A 15,820-nucleotide genomic window follows, 5' to 3' on the forward strand; every position below is an offset into this window, starting at 1 on the left:
ATCATTAATAAATCTTTATCTTGGCTTTCTCAAAAATATCTATCATGTAGTTTATGTTTGCCTTGAAAATATGAAATTCAACAAAAGGAAAAGACCAAATGTTGCTTTCTAGTATACACATATTAATAAAAGCAAGGGCAAACCATTTCTTAATGCAAAATAAACGTTGTAAAAAACAATGTCTTTTTCACTAGAACAAATCATCCCTTTTATTTTATGGGAGTCATTAGCCTTTATAACCTGACAAAAATCTAGTTCATGTCTATCTCACACCTGAGTATAGGATTCCTGGTGAGAACACAGAAACTACATTTCCAACAGCAATTTGCTTCTTTGACTCAAGTTCATTTAACATTCTGCATCATTAATATTAAGAATTAGGTATAAACAGGGGAGATGAAAAAAATCTAACTGCCCATTTTTCATAGGCAATAGGCTAAATGCAGCTCAGTGTGATTGGCAATTATAAAGACCTCCTGAAGTTTCATTTTATTATAGCCTTGTCCTTCTCCTGGGACCAAAGTACGTTTCCCAAGACACTTTCCTCCCAATCATACAAGAATCCATTCACCTTTGAGTTTTCTAAGCAATTTATCTCTTACAAAATTGAATTGTTCTTCCAAGTGATTGCAATTCACAGTTGCTAATTATACTAGGAGTTTGTCCATTGCAATTGTCATTCAAAAGTGGTCTTTTTTTTATTTTATTTATTTATATTTGGATTTATATCCCGCCCTTCTCCTCGCGGACTCAGGGCGGCTGACAATCAGTTAAAATACATAAATAACAATACAAATTTAAAATTAATTAAAAGAAATATTTAAACATTTGTCCAATTAAAATGTAATTAAAACCCCTCTAAAAATTATCCTAGGCCAGTCCTGCAAGCTGGAACAACCAAGTCTTAAGGGCGCGGCGGAAGGAAGGGAGATCAGGGATGACCCTGATCTCTGGGGGCAGTTCATTCCAGAGTCTAAGTGATAATAGATTTCCCTATCATGTTTCGGAATCCTATGTTAAAATGAATGTTTTTTTAAATGGAGGGGAGCAGTTCTTTTTAATTTATTGATTTTTAGATCTGGTTTAGATTTGATCTTTAGATTTTGTGTGTATATGTGTGTGTGTGTGAAACTACTCACAATTGTATGTGTTTGTTGTAGAGTTATGCACCATGTCCAATACATTTGTTTGCTTCAATCCAGGATACCAGAGGTGAAACAAAAAGCTGTATTTGTAAATCTCTTCCATTATCCTTTTCATATAAATGATATGTCAGCTTCAAAGAAATGCCAGTGTACCTATATATCTGGGAGTAAGCTACATTAAATTTAATAGGATGAATTTCTGTTTTGTTTACCTTATCTAATGGCTCGTCAGCACTGTGGGAACTGTTAACCACACGGCCTTGTAATACACACCAACATTCAGAATATTCTTCTTTTGAACAAGAACACTTATGTTGGGAGAAACAGCTACATAGAAATACGTATAATTCTATTTACAAGTCTCTGTTTTGTACACTTTGGAGCTGCTATGAATAGTGTAGGATAATCTGTTTTTAAACATTGTACATGGCATTTGAAGGGTTTGTTCTTTATTCTTTTTTTGTGTGGAAACACTTTCTTGCATTATAGCTATCAATTTAAAATAAATTCCTTCCCATGGTTGTTTCTGCAGCAGAACATGTTTATTTTTTGTAGTCTTAAAAATGCCCTTGGCTAAATCACTGCTATCCACTGTAAAGCATTATATTTCTTGAAGAATATCACAAAGCTGGTGTTATGTTAATGCTGAAAGATATATACCGTATTTTCCGGCGTATAAGACGACTGGGCGTATAAGACGACCCCCAACTTTTCCGGTTAAAATATAGAGTTTGGGCTATATCGGGGTAGGCAACCCAAAACACTCAAAGAGCCACTTGGACACGTTTCCCACCGAAAACAAAACACTGGGAGCCGCAAAACCCTTTTGATATCTAAAATGAAGATAAGACTGCATATATCCTTTTTTACCTTTATGATATATATGTGTGTGTGTGTGTGTGTGTGTGTGTATGTTTGTGTGTGTATATATAAAATAAAGGTAAAAAAGGATATATGCAGTGTTATCTTTATTTTAGATGTCAAAAGGGTCTCTCTCTCTCTGTCTCTCTTTCCTCTCTCTCTCTCTTTCCTTTCTTTCCTCTCTCTCTTTCTTTCTCTTTCCTCTTTCTCTCTTTCCTCTAACTTTCTCTCTCTCTCTTTCCTCTCCTTCTCTCCCTTTCCTCTCTTTTTCTCTTTCCTCTCCCCCTCTCTCTTTCCTCTCCCTCTTTATCTTTCTTTCCTCTCTCTTTCCTCTCTCTTCTCTTTCTCTCTCTTTCTCTTTCCTCTTTCTCTCTTTCCTCTCTTCTTTCTCTTTCTCTCTTTCCTCTAACTTTCTCTCTCTTTCCTATCTTTCTCTGTCTCTGTCTCTTTCTCTTCCTTTCTCTTTCCTCTCTTTCTCTTTCTCTTCTGTTTCCTCTCTTTCTCTTTCCCTTTCCTCTCTCTTTCTCTCTTTCTCTTCTCTTTCTTTCCTCTTTCTCTTTCCTCTCTCTTTCCTCTTTCTCTCTTTCTCTTTCCTCTTTCGCGCTCTCTCTTCTCTTTCTCTTTCCTCTTTCTCTTCTCTTTCTTTCTCTTTCTCTCTTTCTCTCTCTCCCTCTCCCTCCAGGTTAGGAGAGAGAGAGAGAGAATGAAAGGCAGACGGCGCCGAACGGGCGGGGAGGGGGAGCAGGACGGGAGGCAGCAGCTCCAGTGGCGGCGGCAGCAGCACGGCAGCGGCCACTGCAGCATCGTCGGGAGCCCACGCCGCCCCCAGCCCGGCCGCCGCGTCCTCAGCCGAATGGGCGTCCGCGTACTCAGCCGAATGGGGAGGGGGAGCAGGACGGGAGGCAGCGGCTCCCGGCCGCCGCCCCCATCGCATCCTCAGCTGAACGGGCGGGGACGGGGAGCAGGACGGGAGGCAACAGCTCCCGGCCGCCGCCACCATCGCGTCCAGGGAGGGGGAGCAGGATGGGAGGCAGCGGCTTCCGGCCGCTGCCCCCATCACGTCCTCAGCTTAAAAGGAATAAAATAGAATACCCGTATTTTCCAGCGTATAAGACGACCGGGCGTATAAGACGACCCCCGACTTTTGAGAAGATTTTCAGGGTTTAGAAAATCGTCTTATACGCCGGAAAATACGGTACATTGCCTTTCTATATACAATTCAAAAAGTTGTTTCTTATCTTCAAAGATATGACTGTCTTATAGGCAACTCTCTTGAGGATTGCCAATCTTGTTCTGAAGCTAACAAAGTCATTACTAAAAGCCAACATGGGTTTGTCAAAAACAGATCATGCCAGACAAACCTTATTGCATTCTTTGACCAAGTGACAAAATTAGTGGATCAGAGGAATGCTCTGGATATAATTTACTTGGACTTCAGTAAGGCATTTGATAAAGTAGATCACAACCTACTTATCTCGATAAGATAGAAAAATGTGGGTTAGACAGCATCACCACCAAATGGATTCGTAGCTGGCTGACCGGCCGTACTCAGCGTGTGGTCCTCAATGGAACTGCATCTACATGGAGGGAAGTGTGTAGTGAGGTGCCCCAGCGCTCTGTTCTAGGCCCAGTGCTCTTCAACATCTTCATCAATGATTTGGACGAGGGGATAGATGGAGAACTCATCAAATTTGCGGATGACACCAAGCTGGCAGGAATAGCCAACACTCCAGAAGACAGGCTTAAGATACAGGAGGACCTGGACAGACTTGAACACTGGGCGCTATCTAACAAAATGAAATTCAATGGTGAAAAAAGTAAGGTTCTACATTTAGGCAAGAAAAACCAAATGTACAGGTATAGTATAGGGGGTACCTTGCTCAATAGTAGTAACTGTGAGAGGGATATCGGAGTCCTAGTGGACAATCACTTAAATATGAGCCAGCAGTGTGCTGCAGCTGCCAAAAAAGCCAACACAGTGCTAGGCTGCATTAATAGAGGGATAGAATCAAGATCACGTGAAGTGTTAATACCACTTTACAATGCTTTAATAAGGCCACACTTGGAATACTGCATCCAGTTTTGATCACCACGATGTAAAAAAGATGCTGAGACTCTAGAAAGAGTACAGAGAAGAGCAACAAAGATGATTAGAGGACTGGAGGCTAAAACATATAAGGAACGGTTGCTGGAATTGGGTATGTCTAGTTTAACGAAGAGAAGGACGAGGGGGGACATGATAGCAGTGTTCCAATATCTCAGGGGCTGCCACAAAGAAGAGGGAGTCAAGCTATTCTCCAAGGCACCTGAAGGCAGGACAAGAAACAACAAATGGAAACTGATCAAGGAGAGAAGCAACTTAGAACTAAGGAGAAACTTCCTGACAGTTAGAACAATTAACCAGTGGAACAACCTGCCTCCAGAAGCGGTGAATGCTCCAACACTGGAAGTTTTTAAGAAGAGACTGGACAGCCATTTGTCTGAAATGGTGTAGGGTTCCTGCCTGAGCAGGGGGTTAGACTCGATGACCTCCAAGGTCCCTTCCAATTTTATATTATTATTATTATTATTATTATTATTATTATTATTATTATTATTATTATTATTATTATTATTATTATTATTATTATTATTATTATTATTATTATTATTATTATTAAAGTGCCCCTTTGAAATTCTGAAGTTTTTCAGACATTTATGTTTAATAAAATAGGTAGGATAATTTCCTGTGTTGTTCCTAGGCTAAACAAAATATTCTTGGGGAAGAGTATTCTTTTTGTTTTTAATGTTGTAAACCACTCAGACTCACCTATAGCGAGATGGGAACAAATAAATTTAAAAAATAAATATTATCATCATCTAGTGTTTAGAATCACTCGTTTAACCAGTTTGTAGCATTAAACTAGTTTCCTGACAGTTCCACATATTTACTTTTAATAACAACTTTACACTAGTGTCTTGACTACTCCCTCAATATATACTTGGGAGATCAAAAAGTGATTATGTGAGAAAAATCTGTACACAAGCGTCCATTATTTCCAATAGTTGACTATAAATCAAATACATTATATGCATTATTCACACAATAGTTGCAAACAACTTCAACTCATGAACCTCTTTCTGAAATGTATGATTCGATATTTTTAAAAAGTCATATATTTTTAATTTGATGCACATTTTGCTTCAGCAAGTATTTCTATCTATAAGATACTGTATGCTGTCTCAAAATATATTACTTTTAACTGAATGAAATATTTAGATTCAGTTCTTAAATACTGGTAAATCTGTCACAAACATTTATATTTCATATGGGTAATTCTCAATTTACAACCATTTTTAAGTGACCATTCAAAGTTACAAGGCACTGAAAAAAAGTGACTTATGGCTGTTTTTCAGACTTATGATCAGTGCAGCATCCCCATGGTCATGTAATAAAAATTTAGACACTTGGCAACTGGCATGCATTTATGGTTGTCCTGGGATCATGGGATCATCTTTTGGGATCTTCTGACAAGCAAAGTTAATGGGGAAGCCAGATTCATTTAAGAACTGAAGTGACTGATTTAACCACTGGGCAAGAAAGGTCATAAAATGAGGCAAAACTCACTTAACAACTATTTTGCTTAGCAACAGAAATGTTGGTCTCAGTTGTGGTCATAAATTGAGGACTACACGTATAACAGTCTCCTCTTTCTTTAAATATTTGTCATTTAAAACTACTTGCATTTATTCAGATTAGTCTCATGAGGAAAACTTCTCCTCAGCTCATGCAGATGAATTAGTCATTAGTGCATATTACCTGGCTGATTTCACAGCCATCTCCAGACTGTTTGTTAGTCCCTGAAAAAGCTTCTGCAAAGAGAAAAATAACTGGTCATTATCTTGAAGGTGATTAGAACAAACAATCCATTAAAGATTGGCATTTTTCTGCACTATTTATGTATATTTTTAAAAGAAGAACACTTGATATTAATAGAAAACAACTATAATCATGCTGCTTATAAGTATTAGTTATAATTTATTTAAGTATCTTTCCCCAAAAGCTGGGTTTTCTATTGGTAGAATTCTCTTTTTATCAGCATTATCAATGAGATCAATTCATATTTTGTAGTTGAAGTTTCATTTAAAAAATTTGAAACACAGATAATGTTCCTTTAATTTCTTGGTTAAAAATATTTTGCTACCATGCAAAGAGACTTTAGCCATTAAGACTTACACCTAGAGAGTACTAGAATCAGAGATGACCCAATAAAATTGAATTGTGGAAAAATTATCCTTTCGGTTAAACATGATGTATATTTCTCACATATGCTAAGTTAAACAACAGTCTGTATGATCTGCTTCAGTAAAATGATGTACTCATAATTTATTTCATGTCCTCATTGCAGCATGGTGTAACCTTTACAACAGTAATAACAATATTCATAAGTATATTATGTACTAAAAAGCTGTTTATAAAGACATTTGATTAAGAAGCTTTTTATGAAGATATATGAAGGATGAGCAAACTTGACATTCATGAACTGTCTTTGTTACTGAAACGCTGCTTGTTGTGATGGTTCAGCTATGAGAATGGAAAAGAAATACCTATTCATTTCCCACCTGGCTGTAATAAACTGTATTGTAGGTACGTGATAAATAGCATCTGCATAGCTAACATCTACATATAAGGCTAAGCATTAGCCTTAGGGAGCATACCTCTTTCACCTGCTTATGTTTTATTTATCTATCAAATTTATATAGCTGCTCAGCTCACCTAAGGTGACTCTGGGCAACACACAACAATAAATAATACAAAAGAATATAGAAACAGCCAATTCAAATATAAAAAGCACAATAATAAATATCCTAAAAACCCAAAATACCAAATTCTAAGTGAAGAGAGAATAAAAAATGGCCCCATCAACAATGGACCCATCTAGATAAGTTACTGGTTCAATGAGAGTCCAAGGCATGGCCACATAACTAGGTCATGAGGACTTTTTTGGAGTATCAAAAGGGGATTGATAACAGACAAGTTATCAATGAAGGCCACAGATCAGTTTGATCATTACAATCTTGACACAATATTCCACAACCTTTTAAAAACTGATTTGGAAAATGGCACCTCCCATCCTTTTCCCAATATTCTTCTGTCTTTTATATTATGTTAATCTGTTCCAATATGATCTCTAGAGCATGGCAAAACAAAAATCTGGTGCTGTAGTCTTGTTTGTTATGGGAATTTTATAAAGACATTATTAGAGCATAAAGTAATTGTAATATTGCTTTAGTCCAGTCATATGTCACTAAAACATAAACTGAGTCTATTCATTCCTGTACGGCGAGGGATACTAACTGTTCACTTTTTAAAACATACTGAAAAGTATCGAGTTTTTCTTCTTCAATTTTCTATTGGTACATTTTATAGGTAAGAGTGAATCTTTAAATGAATCATAGGTCAGGGACGAATCAATAGATCAAAGTCATCTGAAGCTAAAAAGTATGGAGTGACAATAGCTTTAACAGATCCATGGAAATTTTATAGACAGAGTGATTCAGTAAAACACTTTCAGAATTGTTTCATGAACCCACGTTTGTAAATATGTTTATATGATTAACCTTAATTCCTGCTTTCTGATTGGCCCAACTTTATGTACTTTAAAATGCAGAATTACATTTACATAATTTTTTAAAGGTCTGAGTTAGCTACACAACTCTGTAACATGGAAGTATCCATCACATTTTGAAGACTTTGAAGTTAAAAATGCTTTTACTTTTAATAAAAAAGAGCATTGATTTATCTCTTAAACCCAGATGTATTCTAAGTCACTATGGCTTTGAAATACCTTGTGTGCCATAAAGATCAATTGCTACTGTATTTTACAGATAATGTAATACATAATAGATAAGATGACCTATCTCCATAGAAATGCAGAATACTTCATTATCAGTTTCATTTTTCCCAGTGCTCAATTATCACTTTCTTTTTTATGGCTGATAAAAAACATAACTAAAAAGCAGTCCAGATGTAACTCATTTGTGTTAACCTAGCTTCTAAATTGTATCAGCAGATTTACATCTCCAATTTTTTTTATCTAGCATTGTCAAAATTCATAGATATTAAAGGGAGCCCACTGCTCTATAAAAGAATAATGGCTCATAAAAAAAAACACATTTTGAAGCATTTTGACATTGGAGCCCAGCAAAGCTATATTCCAAGTTTAGTTCAGAAGACAAAGTTCATGAACTATTTTCATACAGGCTGTCCTCAATTTACAACACTTCATTTAGTGTTTTTTTTAATGTTATTTCAGTGAAAAAAAATGAATTATGACCATTTTTCACACTTACAACTGTTGCAGCATCCCCATGGTCACGTGATCAAAATTCAGACAGTTGGCAACTAACTCATATTTATGACAGATGAAGTGTCTCAGGATCATGAGATCACCAGATTCACTTAACCAGATTCACTTAACAATTGTGTTACTAACTTAACAACTACAAAGATTCACTTAATAACTGTAGCAAGAAAGGTCATAGGATGGGGCAAAACTGTTCAAATTTCATTTCTTGTGCAACTGTAGTTCAGATCATGGATTATCATGATCTTCTTTGGCTTGACTTAGTCTTGAATTGAAATCATTCTATCATTTGGGGGGGGGGTGTTTCCAATCACTGACTTTGACATTCTTTTGTTAATAATAATGGATACTCAACTTCTTCTATTATTTTCTTGTATGCAGTAGATCAAATACTCCTCTCATGTGAAGCAACTTATTTCAGTCTGTCTCAGTTTGCTGGTTCCCAGAAAGTCAATGTTCAGTCTTATATTTCTATTCTAACAAATGTGGTTCATGGTTGTATCATATCATATTTGCAGACATCTTTTGTCTCTCAAATCTCAGAAGCTGAAGTCCTTTGGACTTTAATCCAACAATATCATAAATATCAATGCTACTTGTACTTTTGGGTGATTGAATTGATTACCCTATGAACTGGAAGTCAGTGTAGGAAGAAAATGCTTATGGATTATAGAATGTTAAAAAGAATGGACTGTTGACTCATGCAACATGATTGTGTTGTTAAAGCCAACCACACTCTATGTCAGGGGTCTTCAAACTCAGCCCTTTTATGACTCGTGGACTTCAACTCCCAGAATTCCTCAACCAAGCACCTTGGCTGAGGAATTCTGGGAATTGAAGTCCACGAGTTATAAAAGGGCTGAGTTTGAAGACCCCTGCTCTATGTGCATTAGAAATTTGCTGTAATAATTGGAACTACTCAACCAAAATTAAGTATCACTAAGTAAGCTATTCTTCTCCATTATAATAGAACAATTTCAAATTAATTAATTGATAGTGTCTCAATTTTTCTAGTGGCTTGTGCATTATATAGAGTTGGCAAACCAATATAGAGATGACTTATGTAAGTGGTATTTGATAATGATGCTTTGTAGCCTTTAGAAAATTCTTTCAAATCAACTTCCATAAAAATGCCAATCGTTCCTTAGTTGTTTAAACTGTTTTAAACTACATCATTTATTCTATTTGTTGCATTTATCCATTTACAGACATACTATTTTGGAAGATGGAACTCTAAAAATTGCCAATGTTACCAAAGCAGATGCTGGGAGTTACACTTGTATAGCAACAAATCATTTTGGCATAGCCAGCAGCACTGGAAACCTGATAGTGAAAGGTAAGATATTACCTTTTCCAGGTAGTTCCTTAGCCTGACCTCCAGCAAGATACTGTGAATTTGTAGATCTTGGAAAGTTTAAAAAATGATGAAATTTGCATGTAGATTTCTGAAAACCTACTTTCCTGAAACATTTTGTGTGTGTGTATATATATACACAGACACACACACACACACACACATATACACATACACATATATGAATTAAGTGTTTTGAAAAATATAACTGCCAAATTTGTTATTTTCTTTTTTAGAGGAAAATCCTTACACTCATAATTATCTTTTTCTTTAGGCATACTAATTATTCTTCCTCAGGTTTTATACCAGGTGAGAAATTCCTTTCTCATCTACAGAAAAATAGTGTTAATAAAAAAAAAACACTCACTGAAAATAATAAAGTGAATGCCACATTCACACCTATGCTCCAAGGTTTGTAAAACTCTTAAATTGGATGCATAGTTTTTGTTTCAGAAAAACATTTTGTTTTTGCATCTCTTTTGTTCAGAAAATGTGTATTGTTCTGATAATAGTGGAGGTGTTTGGGCCAGAAAACCCCAGACCACTCAGCAGAGTAAGCAGAAAAGTGAACAAAACAGCACTACAAAATAATTAATACAAAAATCTTACTAAAGATGACCCTCTATAACAGATTGGGAACAAGACTAGAAAAGATTAACTGCAGGAAAATATACCACACTATTCCAGAATGTAAAGCCACCCAAATGTTAATGACTTTGGATTCCCTTTATCAATACATTTTTATATAAATTTATTTCTTTATCTTCTGAAGAATGTTTGGCGCTGCCTATACTATTGTTGAAAGTTCCTTTATGTATGTGTTCTCTTTTCATCAAGCTGTTTTTTTGTTCTGTTATTGTTCTGTTTTTTTAAGCCAGCATATACATTTTTCAATTGTTTTTGCATTTCATTGCCCATTTTAATCCCACCAGCAAATAATGTTTTTTTTTTTCCTGCAGAACCCCAATAGTCTCCCATTCAGCAGTTATCTTACAGGGCAAGCTCTGTTTAGTTTCAACAACCCAACTCTGATCATGTGTCTGTAGTCTCTAGGCACAAATATGCTTGGGTAGCATTTTATAGACAAACATATAAAGCTTCCTTTATGAGAAAAGCTAACCAGAACTGCATGTGGTTTAATCAGTTTCACCAATTCATTGATTTTTATGGAACTAGGGAGAACAGCTGCAATAAGGAAAACCAAGTGAAAATATTTTGTTTTACTTCCTCTTCCTGCTGTGAGGTTTCCCCATTCCTTCCGTGCTCCATTACATTGATGCATTTATCAAGCTACTGATCCTACAACATAAATGCTGCTATTACGTTTAGAAGAGAATGTTGCTTGTGTATGCTGCCAAATAATTGCCTCTAAGAAATAAAGAGTGCAATTTTGTACACAGTTGAACTGGTTTAGGATTATGGTGCTAGGAGGTAAAAGTGCTGTCCTTTTTTTCCCCCTTGATAACTATTAAATCAATACTAAAATGAGTTGTTATGGCTTTATAATAGTGATAGAAATAGCGAGTCTGTAATCAAGCAAAAAATCATAGTTCCAATTTGTTGTCTGTTATACTCTGCTGAACAACATTGCTGGTTATTTGATTCTTCTGGCCCTTAACTTTATTAATTTAAGCTAGAAAACTCACCCCACAAAAAAAATAAGTACTTCAATTGATGTAAGATTTTTAAAGAAAAACCTTCAAAATACATCAGTGTAATCTGTCTTGTTGTGATAAAATTAGTACATATTATTCTTTTCCTTGCAATAATAGTCCTATTTTTTCCCAAGATATAATCAACACATAATTGTAACACTATGGTCAATATTCTTATTTTAATGTACTTCAAGGCTCCATAATTTATATATAAAAATGCTCTTTTACCAAATTAAGTGGAATAGTAAAATGCCAGTAGTAGCATTTCTAATTCAGCAGATGTGCTGATACTAATGTTTTAAATTAAATTATACACTTTTGATGAGTAGTCTTGCATCTGATACAGTAAGTCTTTATAAATCTGATAAACACTTTCATCTCCCTATTCTTGAGGAAAGAAGCAGGAGTGGGGAAAAACATATATTGGAAAAGGGATCAAATGGTATTGATGTACTGCTTTGTAATTAATCACATTTTTATAACCCAGTCAGTTTAATTCTGCCAGACTGAAGTGAAAGAGGGCCCATTTTGCTTTCTTGCCTATATATCTATTTTTCAATGCTATTAAAGGCATACTGATTTTGATCAAAGCTGGAGACTCTATATGTACAGTCATGATGAAGAATGTGTTAGGAAAAAAAATATAAATCTCAATTTTATAACTGCTAAATTTGGGAAATGAATTTATTTTTGAAATAATGACAATACTTTTAAATAATAGCAGTAATAATACCAGCAACAACAATCAGCAGCTTTCACTGATACATCAGATCACTGGTGATACATTTAATTTGGTTAATTTTCAGTTTTTCTTGTCCTATTTTTGCATTTTTTTTCTTATAGTATTCATAGGTAGATAAGCATTATAGAAATAAGCACTATGTATATTGACTCTTGTTCACCTGTATAGCATGAACTATTGGCAGTCAAGGATTTTTTATACTTTTAGGATCATTAAACTGACATTTCACAGTCTGCTGACTTACTATTACTTTATAGCATTATTTTTTCCTACAAAGTATAGGTGTTTAACTCGTGTTTTGTTAACATAGTTTAAGAATTCCTTCACTTTGTCATAAGTTGAAAGTGTTTAATTCTGACTCAGTTCTATTATTATTGATAGATTCTATTATGTGCCATCAGGTTGGTGTCAATTCTTAGAGACCACATAGGTAGATTTTCTCAATGTCTTCCAAGTTTTCCAATGGGGCATAGTCAACTCTGTAATTGAGTTGATCCACCTTTACCAGCATTAGACAGAGTCAGGACTTTGCATAATGTTCTAAAGTATTATAATATAGACTGGTCATTTGGCCTTTGAATGAGAGTTATGGGTTTATGTGTTCAATGATCCATTGCTTCATTTTCTAGGATGTTGAGGGTATTCTCAGATGTTTTCTTTAACAACAAATTTCAGAAGCATCAATATTCCTTCTCTCCAGCTTCTTGAAGGTCAAACTTTCACTTCCAAAGAGTGTCATGGAGATCACTATTCTAATCTTTCTAGATATAAATTCATCATGGCATCGGAGTATATTTTTTCCATGGCCATTCTGACATGTGCTGAAGATACTTTAGTATCTTCATCGCCAGATCTACTGCTGGTTGTTCTACTTGTTATCATTAGTTTAATCTTCTTTATATTTAATTTATTTCCACTTTTTCATTGTGTTCCTTGACTTTTATTACTAGAGCTTGCAGATCTTTTGCACTTTCAGCTATCAAAGTATCATTATCATTAATGGGAGCAATATGGTGCATGGTGCAGAAAAGATACCAGAAGGCAAAAAGCCTGGACATTAACTCTAATCCAAGTTATTTACATCTATCCTACAATATGGCCTGTAGGAAAACTCTTTGGAAGTCTAAACAAACCATAAAAGTACTTTCATTTTATGCTGGTATTAGTGAGTATCTATGTCCAGAATATAGGCTTATATCCACAGATATCCATCACACTGTTCTTTCTAAAGCAAAATTACACAAGGTACAGAATAGGAGTAAGAAATAATAAGTAAATAAATCAAAAGATAGAAAAATAAAGGGAAATATGGTTACATCTAGATTATAAAAAAACATTCATTCATTATACCTCTCCATAACTCTGCTGGCCATCATGGGTTCTTACTCCTTGCACAAGAGAAATTAAGCATGTTGGTGAAAAGTTTAAATTAACAGAATTTTGCTGCTGATGCTTTACAAATAAATATGTACTTTTCCCCCCTCTAGGGCTAGTAGTAGTAAAGAGTCTGATTCATGGAATTTGCAAGTTAAGAGGTTTTAGCGAAAGGAATATTCTAGGATTGAAAAGGAAGTTAAATTCTCTTTCTGCAGCTTTAGTAACAATAGTAACAATAACAACAGTGCCATAATGCTACTGTTTATTTACCAAAATAAGCAATGCAGTTACTTTGTTTCTTTTCTTCTTCTTATGAGTGATATCTTAAAAATTCCCCTTGTGTAATTTTTTTTCAGATAATAGTCACTTCAAAAATAGTTTTGAAGTAAGTACTGAAATTCCCTGGGATATTTTCTGTAGACTTAACGGAACTTATTTTAATACAGTTCTCTGTGTCAAAAAATGTATTTTCCATTTTTATTTATTAGGAAGTAAAATAGGGCAAAACTGTATCAATACAGCCCAATAGTAATTTTACATGACATAGTTTTGATACAATAAAATGCACTACTACATTTCTATATCAAGACTAGTAAAATAAATCTTTAAAAGATGTCTGAATGGCACAAAAGTAAGCTAAGCAAACAGCTGAAGTTGCTTCGTCATGAACTCTACTTTTATATTCATCCTATTGTCATAGGTACTTAATAGTTTGTATCAAATAGTTGACAAATATTTGCGAATCCGTAACCTGAATAACACCATGTTCTCTTCCAAACTGTAGGATATTCTTAATCAAACATCTTTATTAATTCCTGAGGTAGGTTAAGTAAACATAGGTAAAACCAAACTTGCAACTTTTGAATGTTTCCAACAAGGTACTGTTAACTTTCTGGAAGTTTGTTTATTTCTGACTCTATCCTGAGAAATTCCACACCGGCTCTTCAATATTGCATCCCCAATGTGGGATTGTTGCATTTAAAAGCATGTTTCAAATCTGTAATATCTTCACAAGGTTCCAAATCTATAAGGATACTTAAAGCCCTCTTTTTATTTGCACTAGCTGCATGTAAGCCCTCACCTTAACTAAATGCATTACAATGTCATATAAAAGGGAGAATTCCTGCTTCCAGTAAATCCAAGAGAGCTATTTCAGCTGAGTAGTATATCTTACAAGTCCTTAGGAAACTGTAAGGACTTTTCAAGCTATCTACTTGAGTTTCAGGTGGAGAAACTTTAGTAGCAGTAGTTGTGGGATGTCCTCAAGGTTGTCTTTCGGCATGATTGGCCAATTTTTACACATATGTGTACTGTATTTCCAATGATAGCATTTATCATTTTGCCAGATTAAGTGCACATTAGACCGTCTGGGAATAATCAGTTTCCTTCCAGAAATCATAACCATCTATTTTTAAGCCCATAGCATGTAAAGAAAGTTTTCTAGACTTATTCTTTAATTGCTGTATCATTGGATAGTNGCATGATTGGCCAATTTTTACACATATGTGTACTGTATTTCCAATGATAGCATTTATCATTTTGCCAGATTAAGTGCACATTAGACCGTCTGGGAATAATCAGTTTCCTTCCAGAAATCATAACCATCTATTTTTAAGCCCATAGCATGTAAAGAAAGTTTTCTAGACTTATTCTTTAATTGCTGTATCATTGGATAGTGGGAACACTTTTGCTTTGAAGCTAGCATTGGCAGCACTCAGCAATCTGTTAAACTCATAATTTGCTTTTCTCTATTATTCCATCTACCTGCCCTTTTCCAACAGTTTGTTTTATTTTGGCAAATCTTTTAACTGCTGATCCTTTTTTTTCTAAGGCTGCTCTTACCCACTATTGTTTCTAATTAGCCTGTTTATTTTCCTGAGCTTGTTCCTCTATCTCTATCTCTGCACACTTTGTCTTGCTTGCATCTCTCCCAGACCTCCTAAGCAGCTTGCAAACATAAACGAAACGCAGCCACCTGTTTCCCCTTCAAGGCAGGCTTAGGCGCCTTACTGTATTTTGCAAATAATAGTTTTGAGTGTTGCAGTCTTTCCCACTGAGAGACTGGCAAAACCTGTACCTCCTTCCTTTGGACAGAATGTACCACTCATGATATTTATTGCTCACATAGCCTTTGCTATAACACCAGAACCCATCCTGAGTGTGAGAGCTGCTTTCCTGCAGAGATATTCCAAGCAGAACCTTTTCCAGCACCTCTAAACACAACAACGTTCAACAAGCTCTACTTGCTTAACAAATCTGTTCTGCTATGTAGCAGCCTGCCTACTCCTAGAAGCTTCTTAGTCTTTCTGTGCGTGGAACTGGCAAATAGTCAAGAAAAC

The 15,820-nt window shown here is 35.3% G+C and overlaps 1 protein-coding gene across 2 annotated transcripts in view; it reads left to right on the forward strand.

The window, feature by feature from the left end:
- The window catches only part of LOC107290921 (contactin-4-like), a 159,511-nt gene that overhangs the window by 94,909 nt on the left and 48,782 nt on the right, over positions 1-15,820 (forward strand). For both annotated transcript variants that reach the window (XM_015819863.1, XM_015819864.1), the window contains exon 8: positions 9,562-9,689. In XM_015819863.1, the coding sequence (XP_015675349.1) occupies positions 9,562-9,689 (128 nt within the window). The remainder of the gene's footprint in view (positions 1-9,561; positions 9,690-15,820) is intronic.

The sequence above is a fragment of the Protobothrops mucrosquamatus genome, unplaced genomic scaffold (assembly GCF_001527695.2).
Source record: "Protobothrops mucrosquamatus isolate PMUCROS unplaced genomic scaffold, P.Mucros_1.0 scaffold1006, whole genome shotgun sequence".
Lineage (NCBI taxonomy): Eukaryota > Metazoa > Chordata > Lepidosauria > Squamata > Viperidae > Protobothrops > Protobothrops mucrosquamatus.